Genomic DNA, 21,304 nt, shown 5'->3' with positions numbered 1-21,304 from the left:
TCACTTACAAAACTAGTGCCAATTAGTGCAAAAACCACTCCACCATGTGTTCACTTCTAAACATCTGTCATCCTTACTCTTACCCTCTAATAACTGGAAAATAGCCTCAACAGATTCCACTTCCAACTTCCTCCATGGTTCAACCTCCTAATCCATCCTTCTCTGCATAGGAGATACCCCACTGAAGAAATTAGATATAATGTAGGATCTTCAAGACAAAAAACAATCTCTCGTGCTCCCCTCACTTCTCCACAAATCACCAGTGTGTGTGAGTACACTCTCCACCACCTGATGGACCATGCACCTTACCAGACGATATATATCCACCAACATAGATAGACATAGGCTCCTCTCATTCCACAATATATTCGGCTTCCAATGGCATCATAACATATGTCAAAACAAATCAATTATAGTGCAGTGATAATAGCAGAATTTGAGCCATTTATTAGGTAAAATGCGCTTACAAACAAAATGTGTCTCAGCATGTATCCAATCAATCAACACAGCATGGAATGTAAAAAACCTTCTCCAAAATGGCAGCTCCATAACTCCCGGTTTATGCCCGACGTCACTGTCTGATGTGTTTCGTCACTTCTGACTTCATCAAAGGCTCAATAAGACACAGGAAGGATTTCATCAGCTGACCTCATTAGCACACACGTGTGGCTGCCTCCCCCTCTTTTTTGCTATCTTAATTTCATCTTGCATAGATCATTTAATTAGCAGTGTGCAGGAGCTGAGTGATCAGATAACAGCCTATGTGGATAGAACTGTAGTATTAAAAACGGGAGAAGTGTGTCCTGGGTTCATTAAAACTCACCATACAATATACAATCTGATTGTACAATCTCCTTTAGATCTACCATTAACTACATAGTGCAAGAACCTGCCTGATTGGATACAGAGTGATTGGATAGATGGTGTGTCCTTCTATGATATAGTTTTGGTAAATCTAAAGGAGATCGTACAGAGATTGCACAATCAAATTGTGTAGTGTATGGCCACCTTTATACACCTAAAATTAACTAGTTGCGCTTTCGGTGCCATTGATTGTTAACGGCACACCAAACACAGAAACAAGCACACATTTTGCCAAGTAAAAAAAACCGAGTGACAAATGCAGCAAAAACACACAATAAAAAATAAGCAACACATATCATGCCAAAATGTCCCATTAGTTACTCTGCCACATGCAGAGCAGACCACTGAATCAATGAGCTGCCCTATGTCTGTCACTGGACAAATGAGCCAAAAACATGTGCTCCCTCTACTCTAGGTGTGAATTGGGCCTGAAAGTGAAATTGGTTTGTTTATACAAGAACAATGCAGCTCCATTCACATGTGTGTTTCCAAACGCATGGCAAATGACACAGAAAATGCACTCATTGCCATATGTTTCAGAAACATGTTGCAAATGTTCATCATGTATGTGTTGTCATTGCATGGTAAAGGCACCCCAAGTGCTGCAAACGTACCAAAAACGGTAATGTACTGAACTCTGCTCCAAAAAAAGTTCTGGAGCTTCTCTGGGGCAATTGTTGTGTCCAGGACAGCCCTTCAAATGAATAGGCTGCCTTATGTGTGATGAGCTGTCGCGCATAGAGATGTGAACGGGACCTGACAACTGAGTGTCTCTATCCACTCCCTCCTATGTACTTGTATAAAGATGGCCATATACTATGCAATCTGATTGTACAATCTCTGTAGAAGTTCCTGTAGATTTACCAGAACTATGGAATAGGAGGACACATCTGAACAATCTATTCAATTTGTATCAAATCAGAAAGGCCCTTGTTGTACAGGTGAAACTCAAAAAATTAGAATATCGTGCAAAAGTTCATTTCAGTAATGCAACTTAAAAGGTGAAACTAATATATGTGATAGACTCATTACATGCAAAGCAAGATAGTTCAAGCCGTGATTTGTCATAATTGTGATGATTATGGCTTACAGCTCATGAAAACCCCAAATCCACAATCTCAGAAAATGAGAATATTGTGAAAAGGTGCAATATTCTAGGCTCAAAGTGTCCCACTCTAATCAGCTAATTAAGCCATAACACCTGAAAAGAGTTCCTGAGCCTTTAAATGGTCTCTCAGTCTGGTTCAGTAGGAATCACAATCATGGGAAAGACTGCTGACCTAACAGTTGTACAGAAAACCATCATTGACACCCTCCATAAGGAGGGAAAGCCTCAAAAGGTAATTGCAAAAGAAGTTGGATGTTCCCAAAGTGCTGTATCAAAGCACATTAATAGAAAGTTATGTGGAAGGGAAAAGTGTGGAAGAAAAAGGTGCACAAGCAGCAGGGATGACCGCAGCCTGGAGAGGATTGTCAGGAAAAGGCTATTCAAAAGTGTTGGGGACTTTCACAAGGAGTGGACTGAGGCTGGAGTCAGTGCATCAAGAGCCACCACACACAGACGGATCCTGGACATGGGCTTCAAATGTTGTATTCCTCTTGTCAAGCCGCTCCTGAACAACAAACAACGTCAGAAGCGTCTTATCTGGGCTAAAGAAAAACAGACCTGGTCTGTTGCTTAGTGGTCCAAAGTCCTCTTTTCTGATGAGAGCAACTTTTGCTTGAACTATCTTGCTTTGCATGTAATGAGTCTATCTCATATATTAGTTTCACCTTTTAAGTTGCATTACTGAAATAAATGAACTTTTGCACGATATTTAAATTTTTCGAGTTTTGCCTGTACATAGCCGATGGGAGATCTAAAGGAGATTGTACAATCAGATTGTATAGAAAGTGGATGAAAAGTAGTACTGTAATGAGGGAGGTGTGGTCCAGAGTGGTGAACACACCCTATCATGCCCTCTTCTGTGATGCAACAAGGAAGTGAAGGCTTCTGGGAGATGACCTACAGGAAGTAAATGCTGAGAGATTATCTACAGGAAACAATGGAATCTGAAAATCATTTAAAAAATTCAAATAAACTGACAAACTTTTCAACCTCCTGTGGATGAGATATATGAGAGATGAGAATGCAAGTATATGATCCAAACGCACACGTTCCTGCGTTAAAAATGGCTGTGTGTATGAGTGGGTGCTGCAGTGACCGTCGGCTGGAACCGAACAAAATCAGCAAGGAAAAAATGTCACCAGCACACCGAGGATCACCAATATGGGTCCAAAGGTTTTAATAAACCATCACATAGTTACAGCAAGGCAACGTTTCGGAGTCTCGCAGGACCCCTTCATCAGGCATGTGTGGTCACATGCCTGATGAAGGGGTCCTGCGAGACTCCGAAACGTTGCCTTGCTGTAACTATGTGATGGTTTATTAAAACCTTTGGACCCATATTGGTGATCCTCGGTGTGCTGGTGACATTTTTTCCTTCCTATATGAGAGATGAGCACACAGGGATGGCTGGGCCAGAAATACAATTGGAAAAACATTTCTATTGATTATGAAAAGTGAAATTCTGCCCAAAAAGGTGAATTTATCCTTCAATCTATCTTCTGTGTAATCTCCTGCATCAGCAGAACCTTGCAGGGTCCAAAGTTTGTAGCACTAATCACATTCAGCATTCCAAAACAGGTTTGAACAGGATTGGAGGTTGGAAAGAAAAAAAACTGACTTTTTTTACATGAGGGTTTCTGTAGGTAGGAGACAGCAAGAAGTCCGAGTAGATATTGTGTATCAGAGGTAGGGGTTCTCAGATCACCACACAATGAGTGAAAATGTCTGGATGAAACGCTCAAATACTTGTGTGTATGGTATGATCTCTGTGTGCAGCTCAAGGGTTCATTTTGAAATTTGGACTGAAGTGTAAATTGTGACTAAAGCGGCAATCATTGCACAAGTGGAAACCATACTGTAGTTACGGTAATTTCTTTGGTTTGGCATATTGATTGTCTAGTTGGTATCCTCCATTTCCACACCTTCTCAGTCACTAACTTTGAATAAGAATGTATATTATCAAAGTCATGAGCTCTTGTCTGCATATATTTTCTGGGTTGAAGTCAGAGCGTCAGTCTGAACTACACAACTAGCATTGAAATAAAGATATATAGTATTGCGCTCACAACCTTCCAATCTATATATATAGACAAATGAAAAAGTGTATACGATATACATAAATAACTAAATAAGTGAATATATAAAAATCAACTCACATAAACGGAATAGTGAAAAAATACTAAAAGTAAAATGATAAAATAATATAATATGATAATAATGTCCCACAAAAAAACATATAAGTGACTTTGTGCTGAAAAATCTTCTATATCTTTAAATAGGTGACTGCTTGTGCCTCCTCCCTCAAGTGAAGATGTGCGCTCACCTCATAGATAGCCTGCAATTAGGCTATTAAAGCTTGCGGTTCACCTCCTTGGAACCTACTTGTTTAGGAACTGATGTTGATAAGATAACCATTAAATGCGACATGTGCTGTAGAAAAGTATCCTCTCACTGGGTGCCACTCAGCTGTCTTCTTATTTCCATGTGGTTCTCAGACACCTGGCAAGATGAGGCTGGCGTTGGCCCTGCCTGGCAGAAAAGTCAGGTGGCCTTGTTTGTGATCCAAGTTGTAACTGGAAACTTACACAGGGCTCTGAGCAATAATTCTTGCACTAGAACTCGTCTGTAACTTTACACTGCTAACCTGCAGGCATTTTTAAAGTGTCACCCATGGAGATTTTTCAAGTATCGTAGACTGACGCCATTCCACAAGCGTGCGCAATTTTAAAGCATGACATTTTGAGTATCTATTTACTTGTCCTATCATCTGTCTTCTTTTACAAAAATAATTGGGGTATATATTTTTTTTATCATAAAAGTGTATTTTTTTCCTAAAAATATATATTAATTTTTCTAAACTGTCCATTTAGTTTTTCGGCCAAGTGCATCCTGAATTTTCGGTTTTGGCACCAGAATTTTCATTTCGGTGCACCACTAGAAACAAGTTCCATATTTTATAGGAGTGCTGCTGGAACATACCATTTCAAAGTTCCTTAGCATGGCTTTCAGTCTGTTAATTTCTTCTCTTAGCTCTCGGATCAGCTTAACATTGGTATCCTGGAAAAAAATAATAACTTTATACATCACCCAATGCTGTGCTGAAGGGCTTCATGTACAATCAATGCAAACCACGCAAAAGCTACAGGATTTATCTTATTCATAATATGTGCAAAAAATAATATTCTTTTCTAAATTGTTGAACTGAACTTCTTATAAGGAATTCCGGGCAAATCCAGTCCTCAGGTTTCCTCTACAATGTTGTCCAAATGGATAGGATATGGAGCGTTTAAAGAGCAATGCCACAAAAATACAGACTTTGCGGTTGATTTACAAAAACTGTAGAGTGTAAAATCTGGTGCAGATATGCATGGTAGCCAATCAGATTCTAACTTCAGCTTGTTCAATTAAGCTTTGACAAAAAAACCTGAAAGCTGATTGGTCTCTATGCAGAGCTACACCAGATTTAGTAAATCAACCACATTGAGTCTGAGAAAGCAGTATAGCTGTACTAGGAAGTAAAGCAGTCCTAATTGCACAGAGTGACAGACATGTGTGTACCATACACACATATTGGACAATTTGTATCTTGTAAGTATGTATAGTTGCACATTTCATGGAAGTATTAAAATTAACATGATTAAAGAATATGTGGAATAATATTCAAACTAATTGTATTATTACAAGATCAAAGAGATGTATATGAGGTCAGAGGAAGCAGACAAGATCTGTCAAATGTATAACCATCTTTTCCCAAAACCGGAGCACAATTTCCTAGATAAACATTTGCTGACTGAATGCTATGAACACTTTTGTCAAAACGTATTGAGGTATACGGTAAAAGTATGTGAACATTAAACTTTGAATAGAACTGTGTTACTGCAATTGAATACTAATAATCCTTTTCATGTATGTCATCATTTTCTGATTCTATCTTCTTTCAAGCAAGATCATTTTTATGGTGTCAGTGTGACATCTTGAAAGTCCAGAATGCTGCAACTTACTACTGGGGATATGGTGTCCAAATAAGAATGCAAACAAGGATACTATATTTTGACCTTAATATATATTTTTTTAAGTTGTGTTAAGTAAACAGGAACATGTAACAAGTGTAGCATAGAAATTTTCCCAATTTGGTTGCAAAAATGGAAATTCACTTTATAGCTGAAGTTTATTTACTTTCTTTCGGAAACAGCGGCAAACACAACAGTTACAGTAGGGGAGATTTACTAAAACCGGTGCACTCAGAATCTGGTGCAGCTGTGCATGGTAGCCAATCAGCTTCCAACCTCAGCTTGTTCAGTTAGGCTTTGGCAATAAAACCTGGAAGATGATTGGTCTCTGTGCAGAGCTGCACCAGATTTTGCACACATCAGCTTTAGTAAATAACCCCCCCATGTGTTGATGTTTATATGATTATCTGCAGGCTGCTGCTTCTGGTAAAAATCTGGATTGTGCTCTGAGCAGCTATCTTCTGGAGCTAAAATTATTAGTAGCCACCAGGGGTGGACTGACCATTTGGGAACTCGGGCACTGCCCGAGGGCCCGGGGTCAGTGGGGGGCCCCATGAGATGCCCCTGGTACCTTTCATAGGCTTTTTTGGGTGTGGTTTGAGTGTGGGCAAGGACACAGGGGCCCCATGATCCCCTATTGCCCGGGGGTCCCATGAGTTGTCAGTCCGCCCCTGGTAGCCACTGTCACTAAAAGTTGCATTGCTCACCTGTCTCCATCTGCCCTCTCTGCCATTCATTCACAGAACTTGATGCATTGTGAGAGAATAGTAATAATAGCAATATCAATGGTGGAGGTGGCAGAAGAGGAGGGGTGAGAGCTGCAACTTTTCTCAGTAGCATTGACTGCAGGTAGCCTTCACAGTGTGGAAAGATTGTTGATCAGGACAATACCTGGTGGTTCTATAGAAGGCACTGAATGGAAGCATATTACCAAAAACAGCAGCCTGCAGGTATTGAGATGCTCACACTGCACATGACTAATGTGCTTGGTGCTGTGTCCAGAAAAGAAATACTAAACTGAATCTTTAAAGTGGTTGTAAACCTCAGACATGAAATATGAACATAGAATCTCTCTCTAATGTTCAGTTGTCTCAATCCAGACCACTAAGTGTCATTTCTGTCTGCTGCCTCATTCCTCTGGTATCTGCAGGAGTGACTTCTGACACTTTTTCCTGACACTAAGAGGTAAAAAGATGATAGGAGAAGGCGCACCAGTACACAGCCTGTGATTGACAGCCTCAGCCCTGTTCCTGTGTGAAGGGGGTGTGTCCCATCCCTCCAATCAGCTCTTACTGAACTCTGCAGAGTGTAACTTGAGCTCCCTGCCCTCTGCTTTCTGGAAGCTCAGACAAGCTGTAAAAATGTTGGACTTTGGTGATGTAAAGAACAGAATGCAGATAAACAGGTACAACTTATATAGGAGGATTTGATTAATCTCGGTGTATCACCTGAGACCAGTTGCTGCACTGGGTATATGTGAGGGTTTATAACCACTTGCCTACTGGGCACTTTTACCCTCTTCCTGCCCAGGCCAATTTTCAGCTCTTTAGCACTTTGAATGACAATTGCATGGTTGTGCAACACTGTACCCATATGACATTTTTATCTTTTTTTTTTCTACACAAATAGAGCTTTCTTTTGATGGTATTTAATCACCACTGGGTGTTATATTTTTTTGCTAAACACATAAAAAAAGACCAAACATTTTGAAAAATTAAATTTTTCTTTCTTTTTTTTTTTGCAAACAAGTACTTTTTCTCCTTCATTGATGTACAATGATGAGGTGGCACTGATAGGCTGCACTGATGAGGCAGCACTGGTGGGCACTGATGAGGCTTCATTGATGGGCACTGATGAGGCTGCATTGATGGTGCAGCACTAGTGGGCACTGATGAGGCTTCACTGATGGGTACTGATAGGCAGCAATGATGGGCACTGATAGGTGGCACTGACGGGCTCTTTTGGGGCTGCACTGATAATCAGTGCCCTGATCATCAGTGTAGATGTTTCCTTTCATAGTTGCCGGTTACTGGCAATACTTTCCTCATGCTCTGACAGTAATGCAGCTGCTGAAATTGTATAAAATTAAGTGTGCAGCGAGAAGCTCGGTTTTTAATATTAAAAAAAGGAAAATTTAGTTCTGTATGAAATATTGTTTTAGAGAATAAAGTCCCAGGGAGTAAACCTTTTTAATGAACCCAACAGACATGACAGGGCTAACTTTGGGAAACTGGCTTCATTAGAGTGTTTAACTCTCCATTGGGACCTTAAACTCTCTTCAGATCGAAGCATATAGCATGTTTGTATTTCATACATTCTGTGGCTAATAAGAAGAAAATTAGAGAAGCAAAGAGGAGAAGGATCTCATGAAATGCATACAGACTATGGTCCATTGTCCTGCTGCAAAGATAAATCTAAAAATCAGAAAACCCAGAATGGCTGCAGGGCTACTGTTAGAAACAACAGAACCCCATATAGCCAACCTGACAGCCCCCCCCCCCCCAAAAAAAAAGAACACAATTTACTATGCTTCAGTTATGAATGAACACACTCAGTGATAGGTACCAACCACTTATTGTGTTCATTCAAGAAAGAAGGGTGTTGGTAAATTTGACATATTTACCAGACCCTTCCCCCACTCTCCATCCTGAAGGATGTTGTGTGCTTACAGCTGCTGGTGGGAAGGAGAGGAGGGCGCCACCAGCACTTCGGGGGTAGGGGCAAATGCATGGTGCACAGGGATGATGGGTGTGTCGAAAGGGGGGGGGGGGGGCAATTACTGAAACTGATCTCCTCTATTATTATTATTATACAGTATTTATAAAGCGACAATAGTTCGCTCAGCGCTGTACATTACAATGGGGGACAGAACAATAACAATACAATACAATGCAAAACATGAGGGGATTGAGGGCCCTGCTCTTTCGAGCTGTATGGCTCTTTCTGCAGCAGCTGAAAGCCAGCAGGAGGGAGAAGAGAAGCCAGCTTTCAGATGCTGCAGAGCGAGCCTCTCCTACTCATATCTGATTCACCCAGCTGCCTGGACCCCCCTGCTGGCCTGGGCCCCATACAGGAGGACAGGTGGTACCCCCCTATCCACAGACCTGTTGCAGTAAGATCAAAGGGAGGTTTTAATTTAACAACATTACATTAAAACATGGCTTGTATGACAAACTAACAATTTCCACTTTAATAAGCTGTAAAAATGGAAAAAAAAGCAAGCAGAACCAAGTCAGGTGCAGGCAACATGTTGCCCTTCAATGATCCATGTCCCCAGATGACCCAACAAATTGGACAGGATTCCCACAACTACTGATTTTTGTCAAGATATTTCAAAAGACTCACACTTACCTCATTCACTCGAGGTTTATTGATTATGTTTTTGGCATTAGAAGCATATCTCAAGGTGCTCATTGTTTCATTGTAGCTACTGCTTGAAGGTGATACAGCTGGAAACAACGCAGACAGAAGTGTGATGCGTCACATATGGAGAGGTAGTCACATAGGAGTTGACTTACTAAAGACAAATAGGATTTTCCCTTTGCAAGAGAAGTTGCACTTTGCAAAGCAATTTGCTCCAAGCATAGTCAAGGTGGTGAAGTTTCACTTTGCCAAGAATATCCAATCATATGCAAGGTAAATAAAGACAAAAACAACATTTTTGGCACAGATTCGATTTTGGAAGTCTGCAGAGCGTTACCTCATTGAATAAGCTCTGGGGTATATTTTGTTTAAAGTGCAACTTCCTTTGCAATAGTCTATTTGCCTTTAGTAAACGCCATCATTTCAGCTATAACAATGTTACAGTATCTTTCCAAAGTCATGATATTTTCCTATATTGTAATGCGCTGCCCTATAATCTCTATGACAGCTACACTTCTGCAGGATGGACTGCAGTAATTAAATATTGCTCTGACAGTGTTCTTACAAAATATGAGACCACACAGAAAAGAAATTTAGCTTTCCTCCTCCTCTTTGACTTGCATTGATACCAATTTTCTTTGCAGTACAATTCATATATTCATACCCTATCAACAAGTGATTGGGATATCTTTATATTCTTACTCTCATATGGCATTGCTAAAGTCCAGTCTTTCATACTACCATTGGGTATTAACGCTAATTGCATGCATAATATTTGGATTTTTTTCACAGCTTTACGTGTCATTTTGGTCTCTGTCTTCTAGATTGTAAGCTCCAAGGAGCAGGGCCCTCGAACCACTCGTGTATTGTATTGTTACTGTACTGTCTTGTGTACGGTCTCCCATTATAATGTACAGCGCTGAGCAAACTGTTGGCGCTATATAAATACTGTATAATAATAATAATAATGGGATCGGACATACTTTCACTCCTTGGAGGAATTAATATCCCAAATTTACCATCTATCACCGAGTGATACTCTATAAATTGGCTTACTTAAGACACAGTCAGTTTCATCTTTTGATATATTTTTTATGGACTATTTTTTGAATGTATATTACTCTATCAGGTCTATTCAACTGGTCTGATGACTTGCAATTTAATATATTTTGTCTCTTATACTACCTGTAGTCCCACTGGGGGGGAATATTTTGGTGCCCCTCTGTAGCCCTTGTTGTCTGGTGACATACACCTGACCACTCTTGCTCTCTTGAATGGTGCATCCCGCCGCAACATGGATTTCAGCCTCCAATCTTGGAAGTCTTCCCCCTTTTTTTGTTCTGAAGTGTTTTTGTAAGTATTATTTTTTATTATGTGATAAAAATCTTTTTGCTTATTTTTTGGCATATCCATTTATGATTGCTCATATATTTACTAGAAAGCCTAGTTTCTTATGCCCCCTTAGGAAGATCTAAAATGTGGAATGATCAAAACGCGTCGGGTATTCTCTTTTTTGTGTCTCATATTTTGTATTAAGAGTTCTTTTGTAAGAACACTGTCAGAGCAATGTCCTTTTAGTAATCATGTAGTTAATATTATAACAAAAATGTTTATGTAATAAAGCTGACAAAAAAATATTTTTTACTATAATATCTCCTTGATTATATGTATGATCTAATTGCTGCAATAAAGTCCCACTGGGGGTTCTTTGGGTATATGTATTCAAACAGGGACGAGCAGCCAGATACTCGACCTTCTTTGGTTATGCAGTAATTAAATATATTATCTAGGAAGCCTCTCACTAGTTGAAATTCTGAATTTCTATGAAATCTGATGGCAGGTCTGTTTTGATCTCTATGAAAGAAAAGATTTTCCTTTCCTTTGAATTAGGTAGGAACCACGGCTCTCTTTGAACATGGACTTACTTTTGTCAGTAAATAAATGTTATGAAGAGTGATAGTTCTGATAAAAAATAGAGCTTCTGATTTTCTTCCATGGGCACCCCATAGGCAGCAAGGCTGCCTATACAAAGGCTCATGCTCTGTGAATGGGGAAATCTATATGATGCAGTAAGAAGCAGAGGTTCATATACTTGCATAACAAATTATGGGCTGCAGAAGCTTGAGGCATATGTTAAGAGAATGAACATTTCTGCAACTGCATTCAGCCTTTTTATATTACTACATTTTGATATGATATAATAAATGATACTATGCAAAGAGTGTGTTTACAACCCATGCACTGGAAATATACTGGCTTTCACATATGGTAAGCTTGAGAAATTCAGCTAGATACATTTGAACACTGCCATTTTATTTATGTCTAAGTGAAAGTGAGCCTTACTGGCAATCATAATTGTTTTTGAATTGCCTCCAAGACTGTCCTTTAAAAGCCAGGTCAAGATGGAGTCTCTGTAGGGTACAAATGGCTGGCGCTTTGATCCACTGATGCTACTTCCGGATGGGCTGCTGCCTTGGATTCCACTATCTCCATCACTGATAATACTGTTGATGCTCTGGCAGCTACTACTCATCTGAGAATTATGGGCTGAAGATAAAACAAAAATACATATGTTAAAGCTTATTAGTCCATTCAATAAATTTTGTCAATTTGCAACTAATCTAGACTGATATTCTGTAACCAGAAAAGCATAACCAACTAGTTTAAGTGGATAGTGTCACAAGAAAACCTGTGTAACAAACTGCGCTTACCCCCAGGAAAAGATTACCTGTTGTCTAAATAGCTGTGATGAGTGCAGTAAGGCTTGCCACTAGCTAACAGATTGTCAGAGTCTGATTAGGGATGGTCAGAGCCTGATTAGGATTGTGTGAGTGTGATGAAAAAAAACAATGAAATCCTAAAACGAGGCTGAGAATAAATAAAATCGCTCCAAGAGTAAAATATATACCTAATAAGTGATAAAAATATACAATGAAAAATCAATATGGATATAATAATATCTAAAGGTGGAGATTAAAAACAGTCCAAAAGCTACTGTAAAGAAGAGTGTGCTGCTGCTGAGCTGTGTGGGCTGAGGCTGCAAACCTGCGTAAGACAAGAGAGGAGTGCACACTCCATAGTGGAGCATGCACAAGGAAGTTTAATGGACAAAATAAAATCAATAGTTGCACTCACAAACAAATGGGATATAGAGGTGTGTCAGGTGACTTGGAGGATAGGTCCAGAGTCAGTGTATGAGTTATTCCAGATCCTCGCCTTGGCCACTGGCTGGGGGAAGGCCTAGGCTGAAGTTGAAATGACATTACTGGCATAGATGGATGGAGCTGCTCCAAGGTCTGGAGTCCAACCACTTGATAAGGAAGCAGGATTGCTTCAAAACATGTCCCTGTATTTCAGGGTACACAACAGGAGGCTTTCGGCTCTTGGAATCCAAGTCTTACAGCAGCTCCTTCCATCTCTGCCAGTAGTTTCATTTCAACTTCATCCCATGCTTTCCCCCAGCCAGTGGCCAAGGTGAGGATCTGGGATAATTCATACACTGACTCGGGATTTATCCTCCAAGCCACCTAACAAGTCTCTCTATCCTACAGTTGTTTGTGAGTGTAACTATTGATTTTATTTTGTCCATTAAACTACCTTATGCATGCTACCCTATGGGGTGTGCTCTCCTCTCTTGTGATAACCAACTAGTTTGCTAGTATTAATATCACATAATCAGGATTATAAGTGAATGCTGCTAGGTTCAGTTGCTTACAAGATTGTCATAACAATAAAGGCAACTTATAGTGGTTTTGTACAAAATATATATGCTACCTCTCAATTCAATACATTAATTGACTAAATGTCTAAAGCAAGCAGTTTCTGCTGCTATGAATCTTTAGCCAACATGTAGTGCTTTGGGAATCCTTTGACATGAATTAAACATATGCACATGCACACTTATTTCTGCTTTTATTTGCCAAACTAAACCTAGCCTAGTCATAACTATTTACTATCAAAAATCAGAATAAATATTTACCTAATGCAGAGATAACAATGCCAAGTGTCACTAGGGACCTGTTGATGTTGGAGCCCTCTGTAAGCCGGTCTTTGCAGTAGTTTGGAGACGCTCTTTCACTAAACAGGGATGATAAAAATAAACAACCAGTTATAAGTGATCACTAAAGCCAACAATGCAACCATAAAATGCATCACTACTCACCTCCCTGCTAAATCCACCAGGTTGACTTTGCTGGTAATTTCTGATGGCATATTATCTTCCAAAATTGCCTGCATCAATAAATTAACCTTGGTTATTTATATACACACTAGGACACAGAGGAGTTTTTTGTTGGTAGGAGGGGGATTTTGTTTTCATGAAAGCAGTGTTTTAAGGTCCGCTAATTCACCAACTGTTTGCCAGTAATATTTCCTTACAGATTCTTTTCTTGTTTAATCACTATTTCATCTCTCTTCTTTTTCCTGGTACACAGGAAGGATGCAGAGTGAGTAGGAGCTCTAACCCTCAGGAGATCTATGAAACACCATCTGCAGGCACAGTCACCGAGATATCACAGAATGGAAGGATAGGGTATAGATTTCCTGTAATGTACTCTGTCAGACATTACAGATATTATAATGAGAGCTATACCTACTCTGAGAGAAAAATGCTAAGTTTTAGGATATAACATAATGGATCTTCTTTGCATCTGAAGATAGAGGCTTTGCTCACAGACATACAATAAAAATATTTTATTGGCTGGTCAACTTTCCTTTGCACCAGTTGTTAAAAATATACTGTATACACTGACTCAAAGCAGCAAATATGAATTCCATATTAACGAGATTATTCAGAAGTGCTGATATCTAGTCAGTGATTCACTCCAAATATATAAACTTGCTGTGTACATTCTCTAATGTGCAGAGAAACCCTTTAATAGAAAACTATAGTGCGACTTAAGCTGCTGGCTACCTAAAAAAAATCCCTACAGTTTTAGGCACATCACTTTAATGTTATGTAGAAGGTCCCACATTGTGCAGGCAGCTGGATCCTGGAGAAATCTTCATTTCAGGGATGTCTGCCTCTTCAGATGGTCTGTCTGGGATTTACCCCCCCCCCCCCCCCCTTCCTTTACTGAGAAAAGTTCCTTCATTGATTACACTGCCGTGAATGTGTTAGAATCAGTGTAATCAATGAAAGAACTTCTTAGTGGAGAAGACACACAGACATACAATAAAAATATTTTATTGGCTGGTCAACTTCCCTTTGCACCAGTTGTTAAAAATATACTGTATACACTGACTCAAAGCAGCAAATATGAATTCCATATTAACGTGATTATTCAGAAGTGTTGATATGTAGTCAGTGATTCACTCCAAATATATAAATTTGCTGTGTACATTCTCTAATGTGCAGAGAAACCCTTTAAAAGAAAACTATAGTACGACTTAAGCTGCTGGCTACCTAAACAAATCCCTACAGTTTTAGACACATCACTTTCCTGTTATGTAGAAGGTCCCACATTGTGCAGGCAGCTGGATCCTGGAGAAATCTTCATTTCAGGGATGCCTGTCCTCTTCAGATGGTCTAACTGGCATTCACCCCCCCCCCCCCCTCCTTCCTTTACTGAGAAAAGTTCCTTCATTGATTACACTGCCATGAATGTGTTAGAATCAGTGTAATCAATGAAAGAACTTCTCAGTGGAGAGAGGGGGTGAACCAGTTGGAACACCTTTATTGCTGGTTTGCTTGAAGACCTGAAGCTGTTAAAGTCATAACATTTTTTATCTTAATGTATTCCCTGTATTAACCCCTTCGTACCTAAGAGTAAAACAAATCTTAAAGCCTAAGCACAATTTTGCAACTTTGACATGTGTTAGCAAAACCGTACATATCATCACAGCTACTTTGTGCATCCAGGTGGATTATACCATGTTTTTTTCAGGACAGACTGGGCTTTCATCTGGTGGTAAATGGTAATGGATATCTCCTGATTTTTTTTTTTTATTACCAAAGGAAAACTGGCCAAAAATAGTAATAAAAAAAACCACTTTAAATTTAGCTGTATATTTCTTCCTACTACCATAATCTACCACCCAAAATAATTTTTCCTGCTCCTGACAATCGCAGTGATACCACTTGTGTGTATGTTAGTTGTTTGTACTCGTAATACAGCACAGAAACAATAGTGCGCATTTTGTTTTTTTTATTCTGCCACTAACTGACACTGATGCAAATTAAAAAAAAAAAAATCCTGACCCTGACCCTTGACCTAAACACTAACCCTGGCACAGACCTAGATCAAACCTTGATCTAGGGATTGTTGTTTATTTTTTTATTTTTTTTATTTTTTTGTAAATACACTTGTTTTTTTTTCCTCTCTCCTCCATTCAGAGAGAGAAAACAAGGGGGGCAGGCTGCACAGTGACTGATCACTGTGATAGCCAATCAGAGGTTAACACAGCGATCAGGTGACCTGGAATTGGGAGTTCCAGTTCCAGATCGTTAGAACAAGACGCAGGGATCTCAGTGACATCCCAGTCTTTATGCTGGGAGTGCACCATGTGGCGTGCTCCCAGCAGAAAGACAAGTACGCAAATCAGCGGCCCCATGGAAAAAAGCCCGGTTCTGTGAGGCTGCTAATTTGCGTATGGTTAGTGTCAAGGGGTTAAGGTAAAAAAATCGCCCCCCCCCCCCCCCCCACTCAATTCTGTGAGCAGAGAGTGGGAACAGGGTCAAGCCATGCTATCTGTGTCTATAGACGCACACAGCTCAGGTCAGGAGCAAGCCCGAATATCTACCCTCATAACAAGCAGCTTGTGATAGTGGCAGACACAAAAGAGGAGGAGCAGAGAGTGCTGGTGGAGATCCAAGAAGAGGAGGTATGGGGCCCCTTCTGTGCAATTCCACTAAACAGAGCAGATAAGCATTACATGTTTATTTAAAAAAAAAAGAAAAAAAAGAAAAACAGCCTTTATAACTGCTTTAACCATTGAAGCAACAGATGTTCAGAGATAGAAAGAAGAGAGGCATCCCTGCAGTGAAGATTGCTCCAGGATACAGGTGCCTGAACAACATGGGACATACTGTATTATAGGCCAGTGATTCGACTAAAGTTGTTGCTTTTTAGCTAAACTGCATTTAACCTCTTCAAAACCGAGTACTTTTACCCCCTTTGTGCCCAGGCCAATTTTCAGGTTTCAGCGCTCTCACACTTTGAATGACAATTGCGCGGTCATGCAACACTGTACACAAACTAAATTTTTATAATTTTGTTCAAACACCTAGAGCTTTCTTTTTGTGGTATTTAATCACCGCCGGGGTTTTTGTTTTTTGCTAAATTAACACAAAAAGACCAAAAATTTTGAAAAAAACCCACATTTTTCTTTGTTTCTTTTATAAAAGTTTACAAATAAATAATTGTTCTTCATAAATTTAAGCCAAGATGTATTCTGCTACATTTCTTTGGTGAATATAAGCCAAATCAGTATTTATTATTTAGTCTGTAGGAAAGTTACAGAGTTCACAAACTATGGGATATATCTGAAAATTGATCAATCCTGACATACTGACAGCCAATCTAATTCCTTGAGGCTCATAAATGTCAGAACAGTACAGATATCCCCCAAATGACACCTTTTTTTGCAAAATAGACAGTCCACGTATTTCATAAGAGGCATGGCGAGTTTTTGGAAGTTGTAATTTATTTGTCATAATTTTTTGGAAAATGAAGAAATTAAAAAAACTAATTTTCACAAATTTCTTTTTTTACATACTGTCACCAGTGCAGTACAGCGTCATCATATAACTGGTGTGGCCGTGATTAGGGACACTGACTGGTGACAGTATGAAAAAAAAAGTGATTATTTTATTTTTAATAATTTTTTTTATTACTTTTTTTCTCTTTAAGATTTTCTTTTTTCATATTACACTATGACCAAAGTAGTATAATGTTACCATAGTAACAGTGTACTACTTTTGTGGAAGTGATCAGTATTTTTTTTTTTTTACACAATTTGATTGCTTATAGCAATTTATTTGCTATAAGTAAGCATTTAACAGAATTAAATCGATTAATTTAGGTTTTTTAGTTGTGATTAGCTGTGATTGACCGCGTGCCTGGTTTTGTGCATTTTAGTGTGTTTTACAAGCATGTCCATGCTTTGTGTATATTTGTTGCTAATCATTGAGGATGGTTTTCCTGTAGTGTTATCATGGGGGAATGTGCTTCCTAGTTTTTAGTACATGGAGTTGAGAAAACATGGCCGATTTTAAACCCCTGTTTGCAGCTGCCGCAGCACCTGTCACGTTCTTCATTGTGGCAGATATCTAAGGATGATGACAAATTGACATGCTCACCCACAAGTTGAAAATGCATGAAAATACATAAAAATGCACAATATATCACAATCCACAATATATCCATAGACTTCACCAAGCCAGGAAACAGATAAACGCATGTAAAATTGGACACGCCTCGGTCAGACAACCTAACACACAGATGTGAATGACCTCATTAGACTCAATGTATTCTTATGACAGGTGCATTTTTATGTGCTGCAAAATACACATAAAACTGCACAAGTGTGAAGCAGGCCTAAAGGGATGCCAGGGGAAAGGAGGTTTACTTGAATTCAGTGAATAAGATATAGTAGCATTTTCCATGCTTCTGGTAATGTTGATTTACAAACATGCTGCCATTAAAGGATAATCTTACCTTTCGTAAATGTTACACGGTATACCCATATTCAGGGTGAAACATGTTATGGTCAGACCGGCCCTCGCTTTGACAGCTAGCGGGGATCTTCTCCCCCCTCGCTAGCTGTCAGATTTATTAAAAATGTGGCAGTGCGGGGCCATATTGGTTCAAATTCTTACACATTGACAAAATAAGTCCAAGCCAGGTTATGATCAGTAATAGAAGAAGAAATGTTCTGTTATCCAAGAGGTTCCAGTGTGGAAAATGGAACTCTGCTTACATATATATTGGCTTATTATCAGGCAAACAAAAAAGGTCGTAGAATATAAAAAGGGTGTAGTACTGACCTGGGTATACTGGATGGTGAAAATAGCATGAGACCGACTGCTGGCATCATGGATATGAGTGGCTGCTGTAATCCTGTGAGTTAAAAAAAACACTGGATTAGATGCTTCCTAATAATAGTAGTCATACCAAAAATCTTCTTATATATTAAGAAAAAAAACAAATATATAAAACAGTTGAAGCAGGTTGAAGGGAGAGTGATCTCAAAATTATAATCTTTGCAATAATCTTCTTTCCATTCTCAGTGGCAGTTAAAGGATTGAGGTAACAGACAGAACACAGATATTCAGAGTTAAAGTAGAATTCCAGGATAACCCTAACTAATCTTAAAAAAATACTGTGATTGATATCTTATCAGTTTTTAAGCAGTTAGGAAGAGATTGGATGGATGACACATCACAGGGTATCCCTTGCTGCCTTAAGAACAGAGGCTTTTGACGCGTCCATCTTTTCTCCATTTTTGTAGCAAATAAAAATGAAAGAACAAAAAGAAAGACGTCATTATTTGCCCTGTCTGTACCCAACTTGAAATAACGCACATCAACTCATTTTTTTATAAAATGGGTCACAGTTTTTAAACGATCACTGTGACTAAAGTGTAGCAGAGAATTAGCTGGATAAATGTTAGACGAAGGAAGCAGCACTCAGCCAAGTGTGAGCACAAGAAAAAGAAGTTAAATGTAAGTATGAAAAGCATTAACAAATGTACAGCTTCTGAACTGAAACGGTGAGGCAGACATGTACAGTATGTCACACATTGCCACTCTACCTGTTCTCCATTCCCTCCTCCAGCAAGGCTACAACTTCTTCATAACTGGTGACTACATGCTGGGATAACCCTGTATTTTAAAAATAAATAGTTATGTACAAACTAAAAACTCTGCAAACAGATCTATGCAAGTCTCATAAAAGAACATGAAATAAGTTGATAAAAACACATTTAACAAGGAATATTCTAAATTCCAAAATTACCTGAAAACATCAAAGTGCCCCTTCCATAAAGGGTGGACTCTGCGAGGAGGCCGCATGGTTATCGGGGATTTGTCCGCTGATCCCCACTGAGCAGGTGGATGGCTGGTCCTTGTCTGCACTACTTATGCAGAGTGAACACAAACACAGCCTGCTGTCCTTTATGGGCAGTTGGATGTAAATGGAGGCCTGTCCATTCATACCCGACTGCCATCTAATCCACTATACAGAAGGGAACGGATCTCCATCCGTCTGTCTTTGTCAGATCAGACTGGATGTGGGCAGGTGTAAATGGACACATGTCTGTTAGAGGAAAATGGAGGGTCCGATCAGGTCTGCCTAAAAAACTGACAGGTGGACCCAATTAGTCCGCCTGTGTGAAAGGGGCATTTTTGTTTTAAAGCCCACCTCCAACTTCTAGTAATACTAAACACACTTCTTGTTTGCGTTCAGAAAAGACAGACTTACATATAGGCAAGTGTTTGGGAATGGGGGGGGGTTGTAATTGCACTGGAGTGTTTTTTTTTATATCTTTATGTTACTACATTGAGCTAAAGCACGCTGAGACTTTAGTACTACGTGATTCTGAAAGAGTTTCATATTGCTGCTGGTGTCCCTATTAGAAAATGTTCCTCTAAGATCCTGTTCTGCTGATCAGGCCTGCATTGCTTTGTTCTCCTGCCCCAGTGACATCTGCTTTCTACTTTTCTTGTTCTGGTGTCACAAGTACAAAAAGTAAGAGTAAATCTCCCCAGTGATCTCAGATATAAAAAGTAAACCTTTCAGAACTCTCCTTCACCCTGGTCCAAACCACTATACTTTATACTACTATATTGTTTTACTGGTTTTAGCTTTAAAAATAAAATTGTAGAATGGTGTGAAAACATCAGATTATAGGTAATATCTTGATCTTCCTTGCTTTTCAGAGTTTATGCAAGGTCAAAAGCAATGAAAGCACTAAGATTTTTTGCCACGAGGAGGCAGTACTTAACCAAGCATACAACAAAATTGGATATATCTAGATTCTCATTTTCCTAGTACCAAATAAAGCCTCAAGTGTGCTGTCCCCAATCACTAAAGAGCCGCAGATACAATTTTGTGAATATTCAGTTTCATAGACAGCAGATGCACAGTTCAATATAGTCAAAGACTGCGGACATAATACAGAAGATGGTCAGAGGCTGCAGACATGATACAAGAGATGGTCCGAGACTGCGGACATGATACAGAAGATGGTCAGAGACTGCAGACATGTTACAAGAGATGGTCTGAGACTGTAGACATGATACAAGAGATGGTCCGAGACTACAGACATAATACAAGAGATGGTCCGAGACTGTAGACATGATACAAGAGATGGTCAGAGACTGCAGACATGATACAGTAGATGATCAGAGACTGCAGACATGATACAAGAGATGGTCAGAGACTGCAGACATGATACAAGAGATGGTCAGAGACTGCAGACATGATACAAGAGATGGTCAGAGACTGCAGACATGATACAAGAGATGGTCCGAGACTACAGACATAATACAAGAGATGGTCCGAGACTGTAGACATGATACAAGAGATGGTCCGAGACTACAGACATAATACAAGAGATGGTCCGAGACTGTAGACATGATACAAGAGATGGTCAGAGACTGCAGACATGATACAGTAGATGATCAGAGACTGCAGACATGATACAAGAGATGGTCAGAGACTGCAGACATGATACAAGAGATGGTCAGAGACTGCAGACATGATACAAGAGATGGTCAGAGACTGCAGACATGATACAAGAGATGGTCAGAGACTGCAGACATGATACAAGAGATGGTCAGAGACTGCAGACATGATACAAGAGATGGTCAGAGACTACAGACATGATACAAGAGATGGTCAGAGACTGCAGACATGATACAAGAGATGGTCCGAGACTGCGGACATGATACAGAAGATGGTCAGAGACTGCAGACATGTTACAAGAGATGGTCTGAGACTGTAGACATGATACAAGA

At 39.5% G+C, this 21,304-nt stretch overlaps 1 protein-coding gene across 3 annotated transcripts in view; it reads right to left on the bottom strand.

Annotated features, from left to right (window-relative positions):
• Positions 1–21,304, bottom strand: part of STARD9 (StAR related lipid transfer domain containing 9) — a 252,204-nt gene that overhangs the window by 114,968 nt on the left and 115,932 nt on the right. For all 3 annotated transcript variants that reach the window (XM_089686880.1, XM_089686878.1, XM_089686879.1), the window contains exons 8-14: positions 19,099–19,168; positions 18,332–18,404; positions 13,508–13,575; positions 13,325–13,422; positions 11,689–11,892; positions 9,334–9,431; positions 4,952–5,029 (exon numbers count right to left, since the gene is read on the bottom strand). In XM_089686880.1, the coding sequence (XP_089543006.1) occupies positions 4,952–5,029; positions 9,334–9,431; positions 11,689–11,892; positions 13,325–13,422; positions 13,508–13,575; positions 18,332–18,404; positions 19,099–19,168 (689 nt within the window). The remainder of the gene's footprint in view (positions 1–4,951; positions 5,030–9,333; positions 9,432–11,688; positions 11,893–13,324; positions 13,423–13,507; positions 13,576–18,331; positions 18,405–19,098; positions 19,169–21,304) is intronic.

The sequence above is a fragment of the Staurois parvus genome, unplaced genomic scaffold, assembly GCF_062004578.1.
Source record: "Staurois parvus isolate SC_StPar_1 unplaced genomic scaffold, SC_StPar_1.0 ptg000414l, whole genome shotgun sequence".
NCBI classification, from domain to species: Eukaryota; Metazoa; Chordata; class Amphibia; order Anura; family Ranidae; genus Staurois; species Staurois parvus.
This window is presented reverse-complemented; position numbering and strand designations above follow the sequence as displayed.